The 27,945-nt window shown below is 43.5% G+C and overlaps 1 protein-coding gene across 1 annotated transcript in view; it reads left to right on the top strand.

Moving 5' to 3' along the window:
• The window catches only part of LOC126150353 (uncharacterized), an 88,867-nt gene that overhangs the window by 36,970 nt on the left and 23,952 nt on the right, over positions 1-27,945 (top strand). Inside the window, exons 2-3 of the mRNA XM_049915872.1 lie at positions 21,130-21,896; positions 23,509-23,608. Of these exons, the coding sequence (XP_049771829.1) occupies positions 21,130-21,896; positions 23,509-23,608 (867 nt within the window). The remainder of the gene's footprint in view (positions 1-21,129; positions 21,897-23,508; positions 23,609-27,945) is intronic.

Below are 27,945 nucleotides of genomic sequence, written 5' to 3'. Positions count from 1 at the left end.
AGGGTTCTACTAGCAAAACTGATTATATTGACTTCTTCTTTACCACCCTTTGTTATTATTTGAAACCGACACTCACCGAGTCCCTGATAATAAGCATCGGTGCTTAAACAGATATCCAACTGCAAATCTGGTTGTCAAGGATAGGTGAGGTAATCAGCGCCTGCTTAATCTGCTGAAAATTATTTTCGCATTCTTTAGTCCAGATCCAAGTGTGGTTTTTACGCAGGAAGTTTAATAGTGAACTACTGTTCAACAATTGTTGTGGCAGAAATTTCCTAAAAAACCAGCCCAGTACCAAAAAATCTTTTAATTGTGTCTTTGTGTAGAGTGTTGGGAAATTGCGTATCGTATCTAGTTTACTGGAGGCAGGTACAATTTCTACTGGTGAAATGAAATGCCCTAAGAATTTTACTTTGTCTTTTCCGAATTCGGACTTTTTAAAATTAACTGTGACATCATATTCATCAAATCTTTGAAAAATCTTTTCCAAAACAGATGTCCATTCCATATTTGGGTCACAATTAATAGGTCATCAACACAAAGTGTTATCTGGCTAAGCAATTCTGATCCAAGTACTCTGTTTAATGCTTCAATAAATACACCATCGCTCATGTTTAATTCGAAAGGTAGCACCCTAAACGGTTAGCTCCTTCCGACATTTATGAATGCTGGATACTTTCTACTCTGTTCATGTAATAAAATTTGCCAGTATGATCTAGGGATGTTACGTACCTAACACAATGAAACCTTAATAGCTGCTCTTTTAAATTCTCTGGCCTTGTTCGTATAGGAACGATGATTATGTTTCTTTCTCTTGCGTGTAACATCAACTACACCGTTCTGGCAGTTCTATCAACTGCGAGAATCGAACTGCAATAAGGTGAGTGCGATGTTTCAATAACCTTCCATTTAGTCATACGCTCTATTTCTTATCTTACTGCCCTTTTCTTTGCGCAAGGAATGTCATACGACGTTCTGCAATATACACTCCTGGAAATGGAAAAAAGAACACATTGACACCGGTGTGTCAGACCCACCATACTTGCTCCGGACACTGCGAGAGGGCTGTACAAGCAATGATCACACGCACGCCACAGCGGACACACCAGGAACCGCGGTGTTGGCCATCGAATGGCGCTAGCTGCGCAGCATTTGTGCACCGCCGCCGTCAGTGTCAGCCAGTTTGCCGTGGCATACGGAGCTCCATCGCAGTCTTTAACACTGGTAGCATGCCGCGACAGCGTGGACGTGAACCGTATGTGCAGTTGACGGACTTTGAGCGAGGGCGTGTAGTGGGCATGCGGGAGGCCGGGTGGACGTACCGCCGAATTGCTCAACACGTGGGGCGTGAGGTCTCCACAATACATCGATGTTGTCGCCAGTGGTCGGCGGAAGGTGCACGTGCCCGTCGACCTGGGACCGGACCGCAGCGACGCACGGATGCACGCCAAGACCGTAGGATCCTACGCAGTGCCGTAGGGGACCGCACCGCCACTTCCCAGCAAATTAGGGACACTGTTGCTCCTGGGGTATCGGCGAGGACCATTCGCAACCGTCTCCATGAAGCTGGGCTACGGTCCCGCACACCGTTAGGCCGTCTTCCGCTCACGCCCCAACATCGTGCAGCCCGCCTCCAGTGGTGTCGCGACAGGCGTGAATGGAGGGACGAATGGAGACGTGTCGTCTTCAGCGATGAGAGTCGCTTCTGCCTTGGTGTCAATGATGGTCGTATGCATGTTTGGCGCCGTGCAGGTGAGCGCCACAATCAGGACTGCATACGACCGAGGCACACAGGGCCAACACCCGGCATCATGGTGTGGGGAGCGATCTCCTACACTGGCCGTACACCAGTGGTGATCGTCGAGGGGACACTGAATAGTGCACGGTACATCCAAACCGTCATCGAACCCATCGTTCTACCATTCCTAGACCGGCAAGGGAACTTGCTGTTCCAACAGGACAATGCACGTCCGCATGTATCCCGTGCCACCCAACGTGCTCTAGAAGGTGTAAGTCAACTACCCTGGCCAGCAAGATCTCCGGATCTGTCCACCATTGAGCATGTTTGGGACTGGATGAAGCGTCGTCTCACGCGATCTGCACGTCCAGCACGAACGCTGGTCCAACTGAGGCGCCAGGTGGAAATGGCATGGCAAGCCGTTCCACAGGACTACATCCAGCATCTCTACGATCGTCTCCATGGGAGAATAGCAGCCTGCATTGCTGCGAAAGGTGGATATACATTGTACTAGTGCCGACATTGTGCATGCTCTGTTGCCTGTGTCTATGTGCCTGTGGTTCTGTCAGTGTGATCATGTGATGTATCTGACCCCAGGAATGTGTCAATAAAGTTTCCCCTTCCTGGGACAATGAATTCACGGTGTTCTTATTTCAATTTCCAGGAGTGTATTTCATGCGGGTACGCTTCCATTTTATGTTCATATCCCTTAATAACACTGATTTGTTTAGGAAAAATATTATGATACTTAAAGAGTAATTTTGTGAATTCCTCTTGCTGTTTATTGTGAATTCCAGTGGATTTACTTATTTCACTGTCAACTGTTTGCTCATTGAGAATCTCTCTGTCAACATCATCATGTTCTATTTCATTTACCATTAAGATTTGACATTAATGTCAGGCTTCTGCCTAGTCTGATTTGTCGTTGTAGTTCTTATTAAGTCTACTGACGGCGTGTGTTCTCCTACGTGGAACTGACATTTCCCGCTGCGGATGTCGATCTTTACCCCATACCTTCCGAACACCTCCACACCGAGTATACAGTTCACTATGAGTTTGTTTACCAACAAGAAAATACACTGCAAAATTACACCAAATATGCTAATGGGTATGCGGAACTGTAATTTAATTTGATTTACTTCCCATCGCCGTTACGGCCTTACAGTTCTCTACGGGTAGTGCAAGTACATTACTTCCCACGCTATCTCGTTAAACAAGCTGGTTGACATCAGGCTTGTTGACGGGCCAGTATCCAAAACAGCTGGTGTATCCATGTCTCCCACCTTTTTTTCCCACTATAGGACTTAACATCTGAGGTCATCAGTCCCCTAGAACTTAGAACTACTTAAACCTAACTAAGCTAAGGACGTCACACACATCCATGCCCGAGGCAGGACTCGACCCTGCGACCGTAGCGGTCGCGCGGTTCCCGACTGAAGCGCCTAGAACCGCTCGGCCACAACGGCCGGCTTCTCCCACCTTTACTTTTCTTGTTGCTTGAATAATTTCACTTAGCTTGCTTGTTGTTTCTTCCTCTTCAGTGAACAAATCTTGTTTCATTTCTGCTTCCTTATCAAACCTTTAGATTATGGATATGCTGTACGTGTAAGCTTGTTTCGGTGTCTACTTCCTGTTTCCTATTTCTGTTCATGTTGGTGTTTATGTCGCTAATATTCTTAGTGTGGAACACTTGTCAGTTCCTCTTAAAAATCTGTTTTTAAATTGTGGTTTACTAATCCTGTTATTTCCTGGGGGCGGCAAAGGTATTGTTTCATTTTGTGCCGTCACGTCTACTACGTTCACTGTATGTTCGCGTGCTCGCCAGTTCGTGTCCCGGATGTTTCGGTTCGACTCTATGGGCTGCCGATTCTCTTTCGGATCCCTGTATTCCACATTCCAATCTTGGTAATTTGCATTTCCTTGTCGCCGAGTACCAAAGTTTTCTCTCGAATTTCTCCTACGTCTGCAATTTCCGTAGAGATGAGGCTGATATTTATTTTCGTACCGTTGGTAACCCTTTACAAAGCCATTGCCGTTACCGTAGTTGTTCCTCCCATATGGGTTGTGTTCATTACCGTTTGATAACTAGGCATGGCTTGCCTATCCTCATGAATTAGATCTATTGAACCGAGCACTGAGAGAAAATGCTCCAGACCATATTCGGGAATGGTTACTAATTTTTCCCTAACATTTGCAGGCAATTTTGTTCTTTAAGATTTTCAATACATCGACATGAGATACCGGATTCCTTCAGTAACGGGACTTGATTAGATATGCTTCAAAATAGTTTCTTAGCCCCCCAAATTTTTGATGATATGATAATGGGTTGAATACCTCTCGTCTTAATGTCTCCTGGATAGATGTTGACCGGTATTTATCTAAAAATGCGTTCTGAAATTGATCATATGTCACGCAGAGTTCCGACATCCCTGTTGGCCACAAAAGGGCGTCGCTTTCTGTGTGTCCTACTACATATTTGATCTTTTGAGCTTCTGTCCAAGTCCTAGGCAGTACATTGCCAAAGGCTCTGACAAACACTACCGGATGCGTTCGCTTTGTTTGATTTGGGAATACGGGAAACTGTCGGTGTTTTATTAAACTCTCGTCCAGGGGCGAATTTACATATAAGTCCACTAGGCGTGGGCCTAGGGGCGGCACCTTGAGGGGGCGGCATTTTTTGCTCTGTTGTCATTTTAACCTTTTACGTTTTAAAATAACTGCGCTTACAAATGACAAAAAAATTTAATATTGTTAAACAACTTCCTAGTTCAAATAAGTCTTAAGAACGAAATTCGACACTAGAAGCTTGGAAATATACATGGTTTACATGGTGACTGAATAGAAATTTAATGTTGGGTTTCTGTCCGGTATCATCTTCATGATTGTTCAAAATATTTTGAAGCAAGCTGTCAGGAGGGCAATGTACAATACAGTGTTTGAAACGTTATTATTCCGAGAATATTGTCGGCTTCTACTTTACGCTACCATATTTTCCGCGTGAAAATACTGTGACCCCTGAAAAGCTGCGATAAACTAATCAGCAGTTTCTTAAATACTGTAACCTGTGTGGGCATCAGTATGTAAAACCCGACTCTACTTAAATTTCTTGTAGAAATTACGGGGAAGCATTTCTGTAATTAATGTGAAGGCTCTGTGGTATTTAATATCTGAGCTTTGACAAAACATGTTAGACAAAACATGTTGGTACTGGGAATGTTTAACATTTTTAAACACATGTTTATACGAAAAAAACATAAGCAGAATATCTAATACACAGCAGTTTAAAATTTTTATTTATTTATTTACTTAGTTACTTTTTTTGGCGAATAAAGAAGAAGAAACCAATTGTCGTTTGTTTCATTTTTATTGCACAGGAGCCTGCACGATATCGAAGTTTCCACTCTGTGCAATCGAATAGTACGTGGCATTACAAAATTTATATTCAACTTTTTTAACTAAGCTTTTTTTTCTTCGAGGAAAGGTTACTTTTATTTTATGTTGGAAAAAAGGTGCATTTCCGAGTAGACTTAACAGAACATATTTGCGCCACAGCTGAAATTACGGCGACGCGGGAAACAGAAGCCGAAAAAGGGACTGTCTCTTTTTTTCTTTACGTCATCGCTCCGTGTTTAAAGGAGAAATCTTTGTGCACGTGTCCCGTGTTTAAAGTGAAAAAGCTTTGTGCTCATGAGCGGTGTAGTACGATTGGATCTGGATTCAGTCTTTCTTTCTTTCCTTTTACAATTTTTTTTCTTTTGTTTTGACTGTTGGTTGACAATTTTGTAACTGCCTTAACATGAATAACAGTGAAAAAAAGCAAACGTGCAAAATTTCGGAAATTATCGAAGGAAAGACGAGAGCCGCGCGGGATTAGCGAGCGGTCTAGGGCGCTGCAGTCATGCACTGTGCGGCTGGTTCCGGCGGAGGTTCGAGTCCTCCCTCAGGCATGGGTGTGTGTGTTTGTCCATAGGATAATTTGGGTTAAGTAGTGTGTAAGCTTAGGGACTGATGACCTTAGCAGTTAAGACCCATAAGATTTCACAGACATTTGAACATTTTTTGAAAGGCGAGAACGAGAAGTTCAAACTGTTCAAATTGCTCTGAGCACTATGGGACTTAACTTCTGAGGTCATCAGTCCCCTAGAACTTAGAACTACTTAAACCTAACTAACCTTAGGACATCATACACATCCATGCCCGAGGCAGGATTCGAACGAGAAGTCTTCTGAGATTAGTGATATACCTGTCACAATGAGTAAATTCTTACGAAAAGAGAGGTTACAGTCCGTGTTTCCAAACGTTGGAATTCCTCTTAGAATATTTCTGTGTATGGCATTTAACAAATTGTTCAGCACAACGCCCGTTTTCGGCTCTTAAAAGACTGAAATCGTTGTCTGAGGACACTTTGTCCATTCTTCACATCGAAGCTGACCTCCTAACTGACAACTGTCCGACCTATGAAGATATGATCAACGAGGTTTTTTCTGTCAAAGCCAGACGCAAACTTAGCTGACTGGTGAGTTTGTTTATTTATTCATATTAGTTTTAAAAATGTAAGATTATTATGTGACTTTTATTATAACTTAGAGCACATTAATTGGATTTACAAACTATGTATTACCTGTTTAGTTTACAATTTCCGATGGCAGAACTCGGAACTAAACCTCGTTTACGTGCAGACGTTACCGAAGGCGCCCGACAATACTAAACAATACCCGAATGACCCAGGCCGCTCGGCGCTGTACAGTTAAGACATACTGATACTGTGGTATATTAAAATCGATGCGTATTCTTGGCGTTTGCTGAAATGTACAGTTATTCCGGAGATATACGTTATCGAAGAGTACGCTCAGATGAAAAAGTGTTAATAAATAATGTATTTCAGTTCTGTTGATTTATACGTAAAGGCTTTGCTAATACCATGAGAAGGAGCTATGGTGATAGCAGTAGCAACAGTACAAAACTGTTCAGCCCTTACATGGATTACAAGTATTGTGTACACTTATTATGCAGCATCTAGCTGCACAGACCCTAATGCTTTACACGTTAACTACTAGATTATAGAACAAATTTGTTTTTTCCACACTAGTCTGTAAAAATATGAAATAGCAAACCCAGTTCTGAGTTTGTTCATCTGTATTTAGTTTTTAGTTCGTGCACCGAAACCCCTATTTCATTTTCATTTCTTACGATTTCCTACAGATTCACGTATTAATACAGAAAGTGTTTGTTTTATCTGCTACACATTCAAGTTATTAGATCGTAAAACGACAGTTTAATTTTAATTTTCAACGCATCTCTGTAAAAGTACGTATTAATTTCTAATGTATGACATGTTGGTTTCAATTTTTTTTATTTCCGTTTTCAACGGTTTCCTGTAAAAGATTATATTAAAAGTGACTGTAAACAAAAATCCGTTGTCTCCTGCACGCTCAGCTGAATCTTTAGGCCATAAAAGAAAAGTGATTTTCCTTGTGTCCTTTGTTTTCTTTCGACAGAAGAAAGTGTTAACACAATGCAGTTTTAAGTTTGTTTTTTTCCGCTGCCGTACACCAAGTACGCTTCAGGAACCATATTACATTTTGATTGAGCACAACTAGACCGCTGACGCGTCCTTCAGAACAACGAATAGCAGAGTACGAAAACATCTCACAGCGCTCCCAACCAAAACGGCAAATGTGAAGTGATCGGGTAATAATTATCATTTAAAACATTTTTTTGGGGGGGGGGGGGGGGGCAGCGCATACAAAATGGTATGCCTAGGATCGCAAAATTTTTAAATCCGCCACTGCTCTCGTCCATTAACAACGCTGACCGGCAGGACGGAACAGCATTTACATGTGGCGGTGACATATCTGTCTCATAGTTTTGCCTCTTGCCCACGTCGCGCGTCGGCAAGCGCTCGTGTGGCGTCAGTTGGGCATTGTTGTCCGCGCTCCTTATTTCTCTCACCGGCGGACGGTTATTTATAGCTCCGCTTACCTCCCCCGGCGGAGATATTACCGTACTTTGTTTGCTAACTAGTTTTTTCGATTAATCTTTATTCTGCCTGTTTGATACCATGTTTTAAAATTTCTTCTTCCTTGACTCCCATTACTTCCTTTACCGCTTCCACATAAGTACGCTGTTCGCATACGCGTTTTTCCACGGACGCTGTGTTTTCATCTTTTGTCTTATCCTTTACTGTTTCGTACAGTTGCACAATATCTGAGTTGAATCTCTTATGTTCTATCTTCAGTAATCCTATCTCCACTGTGATTTTCCTTACATTTTCTGGTAGGTTGTTACAGAACGAATGCAGCTTCGCATACTTTGATTGTACATTATGTATGTTAACCTGCGTATTCCTTTGCATTACCTGTAAACTATCCTGAGTTTCTCTGATTCCTGCTCCTGTCATACGCGCGTGTAAGTGTTTCAAATTTTTCTTCCATTGTGCCTTTTAATTTCTCAAAATGGTTCAAATGGCTCTGAGCACTATGGGACTTAACATCTGTGGTCATCAGTCCCCTAGAACTTAGAACTACTTAAACCTGACTAACCTAAGGACATCACACACATCCATGCCCAAGGCAGGATTCGAACCTGCGACCGTAGCAGTCGCGCGGTTCCGGACTGAGCGCCTAGAACCGCTAGCCCACCGCGGCCGGCTTTAATTTCTCACTCATATCGTGAACTGAAGTTTGTACTTGTTCGTAAATTTTTCTATCGACCTCCTTGAAGATTTTCGAAATCTGCTGTGTGAACTTCATATCCACTTTATCGAATTCTGTGGGCAGACGTTTTACTTCGCCTGATATGTGTGTCATGTTTGTATTTACGTTCCCGTTCTCGGACTTTACTGTGGTCAAGTCTGTGTTCACATTAGTCATGTCTATTTGTATTGTGTTTAAACTCGACATCTTTGAATTTATTGTGTTCATATCTGCTTGTATTGTTTCTAAACTTGACATTTTTGAATTTACCGTACTGAAATTGGTCTCTAAACTCGACGTTATCGAAATCATGTGTGCTTTCGTTGCTTTCATGTCTGTTTGTATTGTTTCTGTTAAGGCTCGAAATAAGGCTTACATATCTTTCCTAGTCACTTCTGGCCTACGCCTGTCAGCATCTGCGTCTGTACTAAGCGTATTACTTCCATTTAAAATATTCCTTTGCCTTGAGGTGCCATTAATTTCTGCTACTATAATCAACATATTGTTTGTGATGAAATTTTCCATGTTCATGGACGTCGAATGCAACAATGGCATGTCGCGCCCAACATCTACATCTACATCCCTACTCCGCAAGCCACCTGACGGTGTGTGGCGGAGGGTACCTTCAGTACCTCTATCGGTTCTCCCTTCTATTCCAGTCTCGTATTGTTCGTGGAAAGAAGGATTGTCGGTATGCCTCTGTGTGGGCTCTAATCTCTCTGATTTTATCCTCATGGTCTCTTCGCGAGATATACGTAGGAGGGAGCAATATACTGCTTGACTCTTCGGTGAAGGTATGTTCTCGAAACTTCAATAAAAGCCCGTACCGAGCTACTGAGCGTCTCTCCTGCAGAGTCTTCCACTGGAGTTTATCTATCATCTCCGTAACGCTTTCGCGATTACTAAATGATCCTGTAACGAAGCGCGCTGCTCTCCGTTGGATCTTCTCTATCTCTTCTATCAACCCTATCTGGTACGGATCCCACACTGCTGAGCAGTATTCAAGCAGTGGGCGAACAAGCGTACTGTAACCTACTTCCTTTGTTTTCGGATTGCATTTCCTTAGGATTCTTCCAATGAATCTCAGTCTGGCATCTGCTTTCCCGACGATCAACATTATATGATCTTTCCATTTTAAATCACCCCTAATGCGTACTCCCAGATAATTTATGGTATTAACTGCTTCCAGTTGCTGACCTGCTATTTTGTAGCTAAATGATAAAGGATCTATCTTTCTGTATATTCGCATCACATTACACTTGTCTACATTGAGATTCAATTGCCATTCCCTGCACCATGCGTCAATTCGCTGCAGATCCTCCTGCATTTCAGTACAATTTTCCATTGTTACAACCTCTCGGTACACCACAGCATCATCTGCAAAAAGCCTCAGTGAACTTCCGATGTCATCCACCAGGTCATTTATGTATATTGTGAATAGCAACGGTCCTATGACACTCCCCTGCGGCACACCTGAAATCACTCTTACTTCGGAAGACTTCTCTCCATTGAGAATAACATGCTGCGTCCTGTTATCTAGGAACTCCTCAATCCAATCACACAATTGGTCTGATAGTCCATATGCTCTTACTTTGTTCATTAAACGACTGTGGGGAACTGTATCGAACGCCTTGCGGAAGTCAAGAAACACGGCATCTACCTGTGAACCCGTGTCTATGGCCCTCTGAGTCTCGTGGACGAATAGCGCGAGCTGGGTTTCACATGACCGTCTTTTTCGAAACCCATGCTGATTCCTACAGAGTAGATTTCTAGTCTCCAGAAAAGTCATTATACTCGAACACAATACGTGTTCCAAAATTCTGCAACTGATCGACGTTAGAGATATAGGTCTATAGTTCTGCACATCTGTTCGACGTCCCTTCTTGAAAACGGGGATGACCTGTGCCCTTTTCCAATCCTTTGGAACGCTACGCTCTTCTAGAGACCTGCGGTACACCGCTGCAAGAAGGGGGGCAAGTTCCTTCGCGTACTGTGTGTAAAATTGAACTGGTATCCCATCAGGTCCAGAGGCCTTTCCTCTTTTGAGCGATTTTAATTGTTTCTCTATCCCTCTGTCGTCTATTTCGATATCTACCATTTTGTCATCTGTGCGACAATCTAGAGAAGGAACTACAGTGCAATCTTCCTCTGTGAAACAACTTTGGAAAAAGACATTTAGTATTTCGGCCTTTTTTCTGTCATCCTCTGTTTCAGTACCATTTTGGTCACAGAGTGTCTGGACACTTTGTTTTGATCCACCTACCGCTTTGACATAAGACCAAACATCAAAATAATCACCGTTTGACGTTCCAAACCGTTCATTGTTATGTTTTGAAAATGCAAGTTCACTACATTGGTATTTTGATTTTGAAATGACATTTCATTGTCGTTTTGTTCATCCATTATGAAAATCTTTACGACTCTGCAGTTACGAAAATTAATATTTTCTCTGTTGGATTTTACTTCCGCACTATTTCTGACATGACAGAATGCATGTACAGCTATATATAATCGTAATTTCAATTGTACTTCATTCAGTATGCTTTTCGTACTGATAAAGACATGTCAATCTCTTTACTTGATTGCAATTTCGCTAACCCCTGAAGCTTTAGGTTCTGGACTTTAGGAAATAGGTGCTTGCATTTTCTAATAGGATTACTAGCAACGTATTCTCTACATGCATTGCGCATTCCTACCTTATTGTTGTGTCGTGCCTGCTACTTCCCTCAATTGACTTTTAGTTGTCCACTCTTTGTATCGTTGTCTTCTTCTTTCTAATTTATTTTTATTATTTTTTTTCCTCAGTATTTTTCCAGTATTACATTATTGTCTGTGTCATGTCATCAGAGTACATGGAACATAAAGAAATAATTAACATACATGTGTATTCATTGTCTTAACAATACTAGTACTCACTATTTTGCCCACTACGTTACGTCCTGTCATGATCGCGACTTTATAAGGTAATAAAAAATAAAATTTAGATGTATGGAAACAATGAAATTAATTGATAGTGATAAGAAAATAACAAAGAGGTGATCTGAAATTGGAATTTTGATTACTGTCTCTTATGAAATTTTCCCTGTAAATAGGTAAAAAATCTTTTCATATTAGTTCCATATAAACAAAATAGTCTTTCTCATGTTGTACATCCATGTTTACCAATTAATAATATTACGTCCGATTGCCGTATCCACCTACAAAATCTTGACTGTGTCCTTGAATTCTTGTATTCAGATCTTCATGATAACTCCAAAGTACACAGGTGGGCTTCTTGATTTTCTAGATATTGCAGTACTACTCGGAATAATGACTCACACAACTTTTCACTGGTAAAATAATACTATATTCTTCCTTCGCTGCACATCAGAAATACAGACGTTTCACTTATTCTCACAACCAAAATGGCTACCATCGACTACACTGTAAAGTAACGTGCGTCTACCTTCGTTCATTAAGAGAGAGGGAGACTTTCCTCTTACCGAGGAACAGAAAAAACATCTTCTGTTGTTTTAACATTTGCAAATCTAAAACACATGATGGTAGGTGCAGTCTCTATGCTGGGCTACCGCTTCACATTTTCTCTTTGCCTTTGAAGAAATCGAAATCATAAAAGCAAGAAATGCAGAAGTTACATCATACCGTGAGTCGAGCACAAATAGCCAAGGCGATTAAGGCAGCCGCTCGCGTAAAGCGGGAAATCCGGGTTCGGGTCCTGCTCTGGCACAAATTTATGCTGTCGTCGTTCCCTTGTACAGCTGATGGTCGTTCGTACTCGCAACTGCGGACAACTGACAGTCCCTGAATCAAATGTCCATTCTCTGTAGGGTTTCTTGAGTCACCAATCTTCTGACTGGTTTGGTGCTTGCCCGCCATGAATTCCTCTCGTGTGTCAACCTTTTGATGTCAAAGTAGCACTTGCAACCTACGCCCTCAATTATTTGTTGTATGTATTCCAATCTCTGTCTTCCTCTACAGTTTTTGCCCTCTACAGCTGCCTCTAGTACCATGGACGTCATTCCCTCATCTCTTTAACAGATGTCCTACCATTCTGACCCTTCTCCTTGTCACTGTTTTCAACACATTCCTTTCCTCTCTGGTTCTGTGCAGGACCTCCTCACTCCTTACATTATCAAACCACTTAATTTTCAACATTCGTCTATAACACCACATCTCAAATGCTTCGATTCTCTTCTGTTCAGGTTTTCCCACACTCCATGTTTCACTACCATACAAACGTACATTTTCAGAAATTTCTTACTCAGTTTAAGACCTATGTTTGATACTAGTAGACTTCTCTTAGACAGGGATGCCCTTCGCCGGCCGGAGTGGCCGTGCGGTTCTGGGCGCTACAGTCTGGAGCCGAGCGACCGCTACGGTCGCAGGTTCGAACCCTGCCTCGGGCGTGGATGTGTGTGATGTCCTTAGGTTGGTTAGGTTTAAGTAGTTCTAAGTTCTAGGCGACTTATGACCTCAGACGTTAAGTCGCATAGTGCTCAGAGCCATTTGAACCATTTTGAAGGGATGCCCCTCTTGTCAGTGCTAGTCTGCTTATTATGTTCTCCTTGCTCCGTCTGTCATCTGATATTTTCTGCCTTCTTATCAGAATTCCTTACCTTCGTCTACTTCGTGATCTCCAATTCGGATGTTAAGTTTTTTGCTGTTCTCATTTCTGCCACCAGTCATTACTTTCCGTCATTCTTCGATTTACTCTCAGTTCATATTCTGTACTCACTACACTGTTCATTCCATTCAGCACCTCATGTAATGCTTCTTTACTTTCACTGAGGCTGGCAGTGTTATCAACGAAACTTATCATTTATATCCTTTCACCTTCAATTTTGATCCCACTCTTGAACCTTTCATTTATTTTAGGCATTACTTCTTCGATATACAGACTGAAACGTATGGGCGAAAGGCTACACCCTTGACTTACACGCTTTATAACCGGAGCACTTCCGTCTTGGTCTTCTATTGTTCTCTCTTGGTTCTTGTACATATTATATATCACCCATATTTCCCTACAGTTGTATTCTTCTTAGAATTTTGAACATGTTGCACCATTTTACACCGTCAGACGCTTTCTCCACGTCGACAAATTCAAAGCATGTTTTTTGATTTTTATTTAGTATTGCTTCCGTTATCAATCGCAGCGTCTGAACTGCCTCTCTGGTGCCTTTATCTTTCCTAAATCCAAGCTAGTCGTCATTTAACACATCCTCAGCGTTCTTCTCCGTTCTTCTGCATATTATTCTTGGCAGCATCTTGGATGCATGAGTTGTTAGACTGAATTTTCCATAATTACTGGACTTGTCGGGACTTGCTAGTTTCAAAATGTTTGAACGATGTTTTTTCGAAAGTTTGATGGTATGTTGTCATTCTTATACAACTTAAACAAAAACGTGAATAGCCGTTTTGTTGGCACATCCTCCAACGATTTTAGAAATTCTTATGGTATGTTATCTATCTCTTCTGTCTTCTTTGATCGTAAGTGGTCCAAAGCTCTTTTAATTTCGGACTCTCATTGTGGATATCCTACTTCTTTCCTGTGGACTCGTGTTTCTTCCTCTGTCACGTCACCAGATAGTCTTCCCCTTCGTAGCGGCCTTCAATGTACTCTTTCCGCCTTTCTGCCCTCTCCTCTGCATTTCACAGTGGTATTCCCATTGCAGTCGTGTTATCACCCTTGCTTTTAATTTATATCGAAGGCTGTTTCGACTTTTCTATATACTCAGTCCATCCTACCGGCAATCATTTGTTTTTCAATTTTTTCACATTTCTGAAGCAATCATTTTGTCATAGCTTCCCTGCACTACCTATTTATTTCGTTCGTAAGTGTCTTGTGTTTCTGTGTTCCTGAATTTCCGTAAACATTTTGGTGCGGCCTTCTTTCGTCGATCAACTGAGTATTTTTTCTGTTACGAATGGTTTCTTTGCAGTTACCTCCCTTGTACCTATACTTTTCTCTCCAACTTCTGTGATTGCCCGTTTTTTGAGATGTCCGTTCCTCTTCAACTGAAAAACCTACTAAGCTATTCGCTTTCTCAGTACCTATAGCCTCGGAGAAGATCAAGGGTGTATCTGCATTCATTAGTACTTCCGCATCTCACTTCTTTGCAGACTGATTCTTTCTGAGTAGTCTCTTAAACTTCTATCTACTGTTCATCATAAATAAATTGTGATCTGTGATCTGAGTATAATCTATTTCTAGGTACGCCTTTCAATCCAACATCTGATTTTGGAAACTCTGCATGGCCATGGCGTAAATTAACTGGAATCTTGCCGTATCTCCCGTCCTTTTCCTAGTATACCTTGTGATTCTTGAACAGAGTATTCGCTATTAGCATCTGACATTTATTGCAAGAAGTCAGTTAGTCTTTCTACTCTCTCATTCCTAATAGGACGCCCATATTCTCCCGTAACACTACTGAATATCTTCATATACACACATCAAGAAAAGTTTTGCAACACCTGGGTTCCGAGAGTTCCGTAACCTGTACAGAAAATTTGAGTAGAGATCAACATAAACATCATTTACGCCCATTTTATTGCTCATGAAAACCACACATTGCATGTTGTACCGCCATACAGCGAGACCTTCAGAGGTGGTGTTACAGATTTCTGTACACACCAGTACCTCTAATACCCAGGAGCACATCCTCTTGCAATGATGCATGCCTGTATTCGTGGTGGCATACTATCCACAAGTTCATCAAGGCCCTGTTGGTCCAGATTGTCCCACTCCTCAATGGCGATTCGGCGTAGATCCCTCAGAGTGGTTGGTGGGTCACGTCGTGTATAAACAGCCCTTTTCAATCTATCACAGGCATGGTCGATAGGGTTCATATATGGAGAACATGCTGGCCACTCTAATCGAGGAATGTCGTCATCCTGAAGGAAGTCATTCACAAGATGTGCACGCTGGGGCCGCGAATTGTCGTCTATGAAGATGAATGCCTCGCCAATATGCTGCCGGTATGGTTGTGCTATCGGTCGGAGGATGGCATTCACGTACCGTACAGCCGTTACGGCGCTTTCCATGACCACCGGCGGCGTACGTCGGCCTCACATAATGCCACCCCAAAACATCAGGCAACCTCCAGATTGCTGCACTCGCTGAACAGTGTGTCCAAGGCGTTCAGCCTGACCGTGTTGCCTCCAAACACGTCTCCAACGATTGTCTGGTTGAAGGCATATGCGACACTCATCGGTGAAGAGAACGTGATGCCAATCCTGAGCGGTCCATTCGGCATGTTTTTGGGCCCATCTGTACCACGCTCCATGGTGTCGTGGTTGCAAAAATGGACCTCGCCACGGACGTCGGGAGCGAAGTTACGCATCATGCAGCCTATTGCGCACAGTTTCAGTCGCAACACGACGCCCTCTGCCAGCACTAAAAGCATCATTGAGCATGGTGACGTTGCTGTCCTCCGAGCCATAATACGCAGAGAGCGGTCATCCACTGCAGTAGTATCACTTGGGCGGTCTGAGCGAGGCATGTCATCGACAGTTCCTGTCTTTCTGTACCTCCTCCATGTCCGAACAACATCGCTTTGGTTCACTCCGAGACGCCTTGTTGAGAGCCCGTCCTGGAACAAAGTATAAATGCGGACGCGACAGAACCGCGGTATTGACCGTGAGCCGTGGTAAAAATTGTTGTTTTGAAGAGCGCGCCGCAACGCTTAGTGTGAAGCAGTCGCCCTCCGTTTCTGGCGGTGGCGCCGCTGTGGGAATCGTGGCTTTGGTCTCTCCCTCTGGTGGGAAAGGGGAAAGGTTGCCTGTTCACGTGCATTTAAGGGGCACTATCAGCTCGCCAGGAGTGAGGGGGTCAGTCTGGGTCAGCCTCTCGTCCCCAGCTTGCTAGTCTGTCTCTCGTCCGCAGTCGTGAGGCAGCTAGTGTCTGCCTGTCGTCCGGAGTGCTAGTATGTCTTTCGTTCGGATCAACCTTTCAAGCCGACAAAATGAGAATCTTTCCACTCCGCCAGTAAGAGAACTCAGCGAGTGGTCGCTCGGTCGGGGCTGAGTTCCTGCATCTGACTCTGCGTGTTAGGCCGCCAGTCTGCTCGAGTTTGTTCAGGCAATGGTCAAGGTGGTTGGATCGATCGGTCGGTCGGTCGCGCACTGAGACACAAGATGACTTGTCCGTCTTGAGCGTCGGCGCATGTGAGGTCGCCACGTGAGTCCAGTGGGCCGCGGCGTATAGCGAGGGGGTAGTGACTTCGCGGTCGACACGAGAGCAACAGGAGTCGACCCACGACATCAGTCTGGCCGGTGCGAGCTGCGACGCCGTGAGACGGGAGATCGGCGCGCCTTCCTGCGTCCGTTCAAGCGGCTGGCATCGGACGGTTCGGGAGAACGATTTGGGCGTGCTGCGCCAGGTCTTCTCGAGAAATCGCAGTTTATTATAAGTTAAGTGATTGATGATATGTTGTTTCATTTACTTGTTAAATTCTACTTGTTTTCTTGGTGAGGTCACCAGCCGTTTTGTTTTGGGGTCGTCCCACCCGTCTCCGTTTGCCCACCCGCGGGGAGGTGGTTGTTTATGAATTGGGTGGTTCGTTTTTCCTTGTGGAGTAGGGGTGGGTTAGAGCAACTTGCGGTTCGGGTTGTTCGGTAATCTCCCTATCAATATACCGTATGTTAGTAGCTGCCTCTGTCATGTTTGTCGGATTTGATGTTAACGAATTTATTACTTGGAGTGTAAAGGCCTAATTCCTGAAATATGTTTTGATCTTGCCTGTCATCTTTAGAGGCGGTATCTGTGTACTGTAGAGCATGTAAACTTGTTGGGCCAACCTTGTATAATTTTATATAAGATTGCATTTCATGGGCTTTAATTTTAGCATATAAAATTGCCATTCTCCACCGTCAGACTTTTCTTAGAAGTGAAAATCAAGTTGCACCTTCGGTGGCAAAGTTAATATTTTAATTTTAGTGTTTTGTACCATTTCCATCCCTCCTACGTGGTGCAGAGTTTGTGTGCTTGTGTGAACTGTTAAAACTTTTAGTTTAAAGTAATCTGGTGTGTTGCAGATTTGCACCAGTGTAGTCTTTCAGAGGTTGTTGTGAGCGGTCGTAACCGTGGCCGTGTCAAAAGGGAGTGGCAAAAAAACAGTCAAAAATTTGTTTCTTTCTGCCTCTGAATAAATTGTAACTTGTTATTTAGGGGGTGCTTTCTGATTATAATTTTAAATCTGTTTCTTTTAAAAAAATGCTTTAGGCACCATTAAAGTGAATAAATTACCATTTATTAACAAGGAATTTGCTTATGATTTCATCAGTTACTCCCTGGCAACTACTTCCACGCTCACATAGTGTGATTAAATGTGTTAATGTTCTTGATGTATCGCTAGTAAATAAAATAAATTCTTACGAATATATTTAATGAAAATAATTCACGGTTCAGGCCGTCTAGGCATTGTTAAACTAAAGACAACATGGGCCGAGTACCTCCTTTCTCGTGGAATGACTTGAACTGATCGGCTGTCGGACCGTCTAATAGCCGCTGCTCATGCATGGTTCTTTACATCTTTGGGCGGGTTTAGTGACATCTCTGAACAGTCAAAGGGACTGTTTGAAACAATATCCACAGTCAACGTCTGTCTTCAGGAGTTCTGGGAACCGGGGTGAGGCAAAACTATTTTAGGGGTGTGTACTTTATTTATCTTTACATGTACTTATATACTTCCTCTGTCTCCTCATTCTGTGCTTGGGTTTTGGGCAAGTAGACCTTAACTACTATTGTCGGTTGATTCGCTGGCGATTCTTATGAGTACAACCTTATCACCGAACTGTTCACAGTAACACACTCTCTGCCCTACCTTCCTATTCATAGCGAATCCTACTCCCGTTATACTAATTTCTTGTGCTGTTGATATTACCCTATACCCATATGATCAGAAATCCTTGTCTTCTTTCCATTTCACTTCACTACATCTAGATAAAGCCATTGCACTTGTCTTTTCAGATTTTCTAGCTTCCCTATCACGTTGAAGCTTCTGACATTCCTTGCTCCAATTTGTAGAACGTTATCCTTTCGTTGGTCATCCAATCTTTTTGTCTTGTTCACCTCACATTTGGCAGTTCCCTACCAGAGATTCGAATGGGAGCGAGTCCGAAATCTTTTACCAATGGAGAGATCATCATGACGTTGTTTTCAGTTACAGACCGCATGTCCTGTGAATGCATGTTATGTGTTTCTAATGCAGTAGTTTCCATAGTCTTCTGCATCTTCATGCCGTTGATCATTGCTAATTTTTCCAGCCTTAAGGGCAATTTCCCAGGGGATGAGGATGCCCTGAACCTCTGTCCGCTTTTCCGCCCTCTGTGACAAGGCCATTGCCAGAACGAGGCACTGGTGCTACGCAAGAGTAACTGCCGGAGTTTCTCTCCTCTCTCGTCACCATTGACACACAGGTGAATACACCTACTTTCAACATATCACCTACTTTCAGCATTACAGCTCGAAAAGTAAGGCACACAATATTTGGTACCAGGTCGAGCAATACTACATCTACTTCCTTGACTACCAAAAAAAGGGTGATGGTTAGGTTTAGTCTCATCGACGATCGTGTTGTAACCCTCCCACCGAAATAATAACGTCACATTCATGCTGCTCGCCTGTTTCAATGCCATCTCGCCTGTTCGCCGTCTGTAGTACAAAGTCTCTATTTCGCTGATTAGAGGTATATTGCTTTAATAATTTTGTGAAATTTATGATTAGGATTGGACAATTATGTGGACGATGAAGGTTGTATACCAGCCAATTATGGGTAAAAACCTTTACCGTTATTTTCTCATTTTTTTTGACGAACATCAACAATCGGTTTATGTAATGCGTGAAACTCGCCTGCATGTTGCGAATTCCAAGAAATTCAAAGAAGCCTTTCACACTGAAATGTCAACTCAACCAAAAATCCGGACACAATTCATCATTATGAGGAGCGTCGTATTTGAAACAATAATGAATGATATAAGGCACCAAGACACACATATCAACGCAGTCAGATCACAAAAGCAGATCACTGCAACTAACGACTGCCGAATCGCTACTCACTTAGACCACTGCACGAACAGCAACAATGGAACACCAAACATTGTCTCAGGTAAAGATAATACTTTTGCCACTGAGGACGCTTTAACCAGCTGCTCTCCACAACTGTCGGTACATGCAACTACAGGATAGAATGAACTCAGTAAAAAGTTACTAAAAGATTAAAAGATTACCAATTTGTGAAGATACAGTTGTATCACAAATTTATCCGAAATCACGCACAGGCTAGCATTGTTGAAAGGTGAGGAATAAGTTCCGCTGTCTGCTTCTCAAAGGACGGATCTTGCCACAAATGATTTAGGGAAATCACAAAAAGAGGTAGGTATCATGATAGCAGACGTTCCACAATACGTTAGAGGTTCCAAGTAGCAGAAGTTGAGCCCATTCTGAAAGGTCTATATGCTGGAAAACGGTGTAAGTCGCCTAGAATATGTCTTAGGTTTTGAAAAAATATCCAGCTAAATAGCCACTGATATGCTTAATGTTGCTCCATATTCAAACGTTAGCCTAATGTGAGTGATAAAACGGAGATGATTGATTGAGTTCCTTTCTGCGTGCTATTAAACGTTCTGATGCAGTTTGTTAATTTTTGTCTGTTTTTCCCCTAGAACACATAGATCCAGAAGTGGTGGAGCACACACAATTGTACTGCTGTGTATTTTCAGACTTCATCATGTAACATTATCGATAGTACCAGTCAATATGTAGAAACATTATCGATAGTACCAGTCAATATGTAGAAAATGTTTAAAATTGTTTAGCTTATCAACTGCAATGTTCTTTTTTTATTTTTTGTGTAAGAACATTAGTCGTTTCATTTTCATACATTGGCCTTGCAGTGGCCGAGCCGTTCTAGGCGCTACAGTGTCTCGTTGACTGCACGTTGCATGGCAGTTGCCAAGTCGGTCGATGGTTAGTGGGATCTCTGTTCGATCCTCGCCCTTATCAGTGCGCGACTGTATGAAATCAGGCCTGTTGGATGGTACTGCCTGACGTTAGTGGCTGCACCAGCGAATGGTGCTTGAGTGACAACGCTTCTCCACACCACAATGCAGTCACCTTTTCTCCAGTGATCCCCGATATGATGTCTGTTTCCGGTTTTGCAGGCGCTATTTGTGTTGCCTGGCCCAGCGTACTTTGCTTTCTATACCCGAGGTGTCACACAGTCACCCAGCCATGATGAGTTGGCATCTTGGTTTTCATTAAGACAACTTGTTAAGGAATGGGTGGTTTTGCTGACGTACCGCTGACAGAAAAAGTGACATAATGGCGAAACAGCTGCTTTCTGTAATCTCGGTTGGTTATGCGTTCATCAGGTAGTGATCTGAAAGGTTTGGCTAGTGGGCATTAAAACACACAAAGAACTTCAGTTACATACTGCGACGCTTCCTTCATAGCATTACGGAACATATTTATTTTCTTCTTTGGTTTATAAGTATGAGACCGAGGTAGCAGATTAAGTTAATCCCACGGAGTATTACTCTGGCAATAACTTATTTTTTTCTAATATTGTGATTGAGCTCTTTCAGTATAGATCGATTGAAATGTATACAAATTTTTCTATGGGCCTAGTGAAAAAATGCTAGCGCCACGTTACTATGCGGAGCCGCTGTCGCAGCCCTGTTTAGTTCCGTCTGTCACAGAAACCGTGGTCGGAGGTCGATGGGCAACACGGCGACAGGTGCACACTGGCGGGTCATATACTCTACCTGAGAGTGGCCGGGCTGTGGCCACATGCGCGGGGAACCCGCTACTTGCTGCACACAGTGATGGTGCAGCTGTGTGCCGTCGCCTACATCGCCGTCGGTGTGGCCAGCATTTACACCGCCAGAGGGGACGTGGATGGCATATCGCACACGCTAATGCACTTACTCGAGGTCGTCTCTGGCATGGTCAAGGCGGGGCTCTTCTTCAGCAAGAGGCAGTCCTTTTACCGGCTGGTGCGAGACCTGGATCTGATGGTGTCCGAGGACTGGGACCGCCCCGAGCTGGAGTCCGCACGGCGCTGGGCCCGCCGGATGACTGTGTCGCTGACTGCCTACATCTACACCCTCATCCTGCTGTGGCTGCCGGCGCCGCTGCTGGCCGGCGGCGACCAGAAGCTGCTGCCCGTGGTGCAGATCGAGGGAGTGGACTGGTCGCAGTGGCCCGGCGCGTACGCCGCGCTCTACGCTCTGCAGTGCTCTGTGCTCCTCACGCAGGTGCCCGTCGTCATCGGACTGGACTGCTTCTTCGTGGCGGCCATGCTGCACGTGGCAGCCCTGCTGCAGCTGCTGGGGCAGCGCGTGTCCGAACTGCAGGTCATCAATGGCAGTGTCGCGGGCCTGGCTGGCGATGTGGGTCTCAAGAGGCGGCAAGTGCTGTACGCGGAGCTCTGTACCTACATCGTGAACCATCAGAAAATCACGAAGTAAGTCTGTATACAGGTCGATTCACAGTTGATGGGAGGGAATAGGATTGGAATGGAACAGCAAAACATTCCACAATGCATTTCAAATGGCGGCATTCGTGCAGATCGTGAAGGGACCTAGCCTGCATTGAATTGAATCTCACTGTTAAGATTTCCCAGCAATATAGTTTTGATGTTGACGTTAATGAGGGAGCTCTTGCAGTCCTCACTCTTGTTACAGTGGTGTTTGGAATTTCAGCGACATTCTATTGTCCTATTTATTCTTTTGTTGATATTCATCTTACAATCTCTTTTCGAACAGCAGTCAGTTCCGTTAAACTTATCTTGCAAGTTCTTTCTTATCTCTAACAGAACTGCTTGTCTTAAAACACTGTGTACACCTGGGACATTACACATTGTATAATAAGCAGTTTAAAGTTCAGCTTGTTCGAAATAAAAACGAAAAGCGCTAGTAATACAGTTCTGTCTCTGTTCATTACTTTCAAGATTATTAACAAACACTTCCGTAAGTTTTCTTAGTGTTTATTGAACTTAATCTTCTTCTTTAATTCATTAAATTACGTGTCTCTAGCGCCCATTATTATAATATTTTATTAATAATAAATTAAGTGATGCAACTTTGTTACCCCTTACTTCCCTCCATAACCGGATGAACTATTCCTTGCTTTCTCTGTAGGTGTCCTGTGTACCAATCACTTCTTTGTGTGGTTGTGCACACACATCTTTTTTCTATAATTTGATTCATTACCTCGTCTTCAGTTACTCGACCAATGTATTTAGTCTGAAGTATTCCTCTGTACCATCACATTTCAAAATCTTAGTTTTTTCTTGTCTGAACTGCTCATCGCCCACAATTCATGTTATCACGAGGCTACACTCCAGATAAATACCAGAGAAAATAATTCCTAGCATTTAAATTTATATTTAATCTTAGCAAATCTCTTTTTTCAGATATACTTGTGTTTTTGTTCCTAGGCTGAATTTTATATCAGCTCTAATTAGTCCATCACAGTTATTTTCCTGCCTAAATAAAAAAAAATGATCTACTACTTTTTGCGTATCACTTCCTAGTTTTTCCATTAGGATCATCTGTTTCGTTTCAGCTACGTTCTATTGTCCTTTTTATTCTTTTGTTGATATTCGTCTTAAAACCTCTTTTCAAACAACAGTTTATTCCGTTAAACTTATCTGAAAATTCTTTGCCGTCTCTAACAGAACTGTAATACCATTTACGAACTTCTGTTTTTATTTCTTTTCCCTGGAACGTCTTCATTCTCCTTCCAGCTCTCTCATTGATTTCCGTTGCCGTTTGCTAAATGTACATGTTGGTTGACATTGGAGATAGGCAGCAACATCGTCTAACTCCATGCTCAGCTACAATTTCATATTAATGTCCTTCATTTTTGATGTTATTACGTCATGGGTCTTTGGCGCTAAGTAATATAACCTTTTGAATTTAATATAAATGAGTGTCCACCTTGACTGGACAGGACTTTCCGGGTGAGTATACAGATTTAGGGCTCAGTAAATTCAACCTCTGAATGAATGTGAATGTGTCTGCTAAGTGAGGATGTAATGGGCCAGGGTTCAGTCTTTGTTGCATTCGTTGCAGGTACCTGCGTGACTTGGAGGCCGCCATGAGCACCATGGTGTTGGTGCAGCTCTCCACGAACATGATCTGCCTCTGCATGGGTCTATATCAGCAGATTCAGGTGAGGACAAAATACGTATGAGGCCTGTTTTCTTTAAATATAATTTTATTTTAAGCAAACCCAAGTGCACTTTCAAAACTCCTTAATAACAGCTTTGTTGTTAATGCGTGTAGGGAAATAGTGCGGCGACTTTGGCGCCACCTGTGCCACACTGACGCCGCCTTTCTCAGTACAGGACGTGAACATTTCATTCCCACAGTGTTGACATCTGTTGGGTAGAAAAAGCAATGGGCCTAGCTGTATTGCGGTAAGGCGTAGCCTCTAGGATAAAACACCCCTATCCAAATAGGGAAGAGACAGCGGAGCCATCTTGATGTCACGGAAAACCGTCTCGGTGGTCATCTCAACGGGATGAGACGTCTCTGGGTCGGCGTCACTGACATCCATAAGAATGGAGATGAACCTGGCAGTCTCATCTCCGTCCCTGGTAACATGGTCTTGAGCTCATGGAGGATCCGGTTGCGGATGCTGTGTCTATTCTAGCTGCAGACTCCCAAATTTAGCTGATCTGAAAAACAAAAAACGGGTTTTCGTCTTTCAACCAAACCCTGACGTGGATTTAGTTAACTGAGGAGGTGTTTCCTGGCGTAGGCCGGACAGCCTATCTGTACTTCAAGCATAGAGTGACACAACAGCTTGATGACTCGACCAAGGATCCGTCTTTATTGTCCCCAGACGAATACAGCTGCAAACACCCCGTCATTTAAACTTCCTGCAAGACTTACACTTTCTGCCAGACTGGGACTCAAACCTGGGACCTTTTCCTATTACAGTCAACTGCTCTACCGACTAAGCTACCCAAGCTAGACCCAAAAGTCGTTTTCCCAGCTTTTCTTCCGCCAGTACCCCATCTCATACCTTCCAACCTGTGGAGTAGCCATAACTGGAAATGTAAAGTATCACTCATGTTCAAAGATCCTTGTCGACATTTCGTTGTGACGGTGATCACGGTCAAAAATCCTCATCACCATTCTGTTGTGACGGCAGACACTGGTGTTGCATGGCATGCCCTAAGTTGACAGTTTCTCGAAAGGTGGCTATGTAACTACTAATGACAGTTTCACTAAAATATATAAATTTACTCGTATTGAAGTCACAGTGCATACAGTTTAAGTATATATGAAAAACACCAGTACCTTAATTATCATGTAGATGCAAGATCCAGCCGATAGAGTCAAATGATCGATTTTTAGACAAATTCCAACTGAAGAGGGTTAAACAATCGGTTAGACAATTGCATAAATTAGCGAGCGGCGAACCACTGACCGCTTAGGCCTTTAGAATGAGGAAAATAACACTTACATGAAAGAGTTACTAGATTACAATTACATAACTTAGTGAGCGGAGGCCTCCTCGGCGAAGATGGTGCAGGCCGGCGTGGCGTGTAGAAGCACAGCTGCGAAGGCACTGTGGTCCAAGAGCCCCGCAAAGCGGCACACCACGCTGTCCGTGACTCTGGAACAGACTGAAGGCCCACCAGGCTGCACACACACACACACACACACACACACACACACACACACACACTGTGGGTATCACAAAATAAGATATCAGAATAGAAAAATAATTCCAGAAGTACTGCAGAGCATGTACTAAGAAACTGAAACAGCCACGAATTTGCAAATCAACTCGACTCATCTCCGATTTACAGAGGGATTGGGAAAGAGACAGGCGAGGCAGTGAGAGTCTTAATTGGGCCGGAACAATTACGCTCAGGTGCAGAAGTTCGAGCTATGCTTTCAGACAGGAAGTGGGTTTCTCGAAGCTAAACTCCACACTAGGCGAAAAAGCAATAAGGGGGCTTAATTCGGCGGCTATGAATCAGCCTCATGCGCAACTTGATTACCACGTGGCAAATTAATTAAGTCAGGAAGACTTGACTGAGCCCTAGGTTAAGAAAGGGTCAGACCCCACGAAACCGTCGTGCACACGTAAACTTCCCGATGACCAAAGTCAGTACTCCTCGTCACAAATTCGAACCCTCTTGCCACTAGATGAGGCGGACGTCGCCCCGGCCCCAGCTCACGACTCCCCGCGGCAGCGTCTCGCTTGCCCCATCGCGACACCGCCACCACGCCCCCTAGACGAACAGCGCGGCTACAAACTCATGGGGATGAGGGGGGAAATTTGTTAATGGGAAGGAAGCCGACGCGGCTCAGTTACTTGAAATCACCACAAGCGCGGTTTCTTATCTATATGACTTTCGTAAGTAGTTGAAAGTGGGTAGGTGAAAGCATGTCAACCCTTGCTTCTTATCTGTATGGATCTGTAGAATAAAAATAATAAAATGATGACAGATCTCAGTATACGTTTCTTTTATACCTGCTCCTCCACATTCATACGGAGTTTCCATACATAACTTTAATTTTACAGCACTTGCAAACGAATTACTTTTAAATGTATCCATTCTATTGGTTCTGGTGACGTTAAAAATTAGCTGAAACTAGTTAATTTAAAGAATACCAACCCTCGTTTCTGAAAAGTAGCGTAAAGTGGGTAGCTGAAAGCATCACACGCCCTGTTCCGTACGTATATGGAAAGTAACCGAAGGTGAGTAGTTGAAAGTGTTTCATGCACCGTTTCTTACCTATATCACACGTCGAAGTAACATTGCGGCATTTAATTTGAGGGCCCATTGTGTCTTGCACCAAGTGGATACAAAGATCGAGCCATCGTTGTATTCTGGACGCCAAGTGTACCTCAACCTGTAGCTTACACCAGTAGTGCCAATAATGCGAGTCACATGTGCTTTGTACTGTTATAAAACACATCTTTACATATTTAAAAATACAGGTATTTTTTTGGTAACTTTAAAGTGCTATATTAATTTTGGTGCGGGCATTAACCTTTCATCCATGGGTCAGACATGGAAATTTCGTGTGTGGTACAGAGATGTGTGAAACCTTTCAGAATGAAATCTTCACTCTGCAACCTGAGTGTGCAGTGATATGAAACTTACCGGCAGATTAAAACTGTGAGATGGGCCGAGACTCGAACTCGGGACGTTTGCCTTTCGCGGGGAATTGCTCTACGAAGGTAGGAGACGAAGTACTGGGGGGGCTTGAAGCTGTGAGGAGGGGCCTTGAGTCGTGCTTGGGTAACTCAGTCGGTAGAGCACTTGCTCGCAAAGGCAAAGGTCACGAGCTCGAGTCTCAGTCTGGCATAGTTTTAATCTGCCTGGAAGTTTCGTGAGAAACCTTTTCCAAAGACATTACCACCTCTGAGACTCTTAGCAGAAGTACAGCAAGCCTTTCACATACTCGCTGGAGTTCTTTTCCCTATAATTTGTCTTGCAGATTAGAAGTGACAGTGTGTTTTGTGTGTGTGTGTGTGTGTGTGGGTGGGTGTGTGTGGTGTGTGGGTGGGTGGGTGTGCGTGCGTAAAGTACGCGTATCTGCGTGTGCATGTGCGCTTGTGCCAACTCCCGTGCCGTTCACCCATGCTCCCCTCGCCCCCTAACCTGCATAGAGGCAAGCTGGGTGTGAGCATCATTAAGTTTATGAACTGTGGGCCAGAATTCTCATTATATTCCTTCTGGAGGCCACTGTATTTTTGCAGTAAGTTGTATGGAGAAAACTGCATGAATTACATGCCTGCCTCACGGGACTTTCAGCATGGGGCAAGGTTTACCAGCTGTTTCTTTTTATCTACTCACTCACTACAAAGCTGGCATTTCATAAGTAATCGTTAACCATAGTTCTTCCGGAGGTTTGTTGCTGAAGCTGTGGGAACCTCTCAGTATTTATGTGCAACTTAAAAGTGTAATAGTTTGGTGCGACCTGGCATTCCATCCGTTTTCCCGTCCTCGCCCCCCCCCCCCCCCCCCGCCCCAGTTGATCTGGTTCATTTTTAGATGTTTGGGAATTAGGCGAGGGTATAGCCTCGAGCACCGTGGCGGATGCACCCTGAGTTGCTTGCAACTTAACGGATGGGTAGCTACAAACAAAGGTTTTTCCACTCGGTGAGGCCAAGGTGACGATTTGCAATCAGCTGCTTTACCGACATCACTTGACACCCCTGCTCTGATGGACAGATTCACGGTTGGCAGATGCGCCTCTCCAGTCCTACTTGTACGTCTGATAAGCCTACTAAGTGTCCCAAGAAGCACTATGTACGTCACCGATCTTTATGATCCACAAATCTTTGACCTAGATTTATCTTAATTGTTCTCAAAACATCAAACAGTATGATCAGTCTCGTTATTTCAAGGTCGCCGCCATACTTGCCAACGATGTTCATCCGTGACTGCTGTCTTGTAAGTCAATTTATTTACAACCTTTTTCACATGTAAGACGGTTATCACGATGTTGTACGCATAAAAGGAAACATTAAATAGT

The sequence above is a fragment of the Schistocerca cancellata genome, chromosome 2, assembly GCF_023864275.1.
Source record: "Schistocerca cancellata isolate TAMUIC-IGC-003103 chromosome 2, iqSchCanc2.1, whole genome shotgun sequence".
Classification (NCBI taxonomy): domain Eukaryota; kingdom Metazoa; phylum Arthropoda; class Insecta; order Orthoptera; family Acrididae; genus Schistocerca; species Schistocerca cancellata.
The sequence above is the reverse complement of the archived record's forward strand: the minus strand, read 5'-3'. Positions and strand labels throughout refer to the sequence as shown.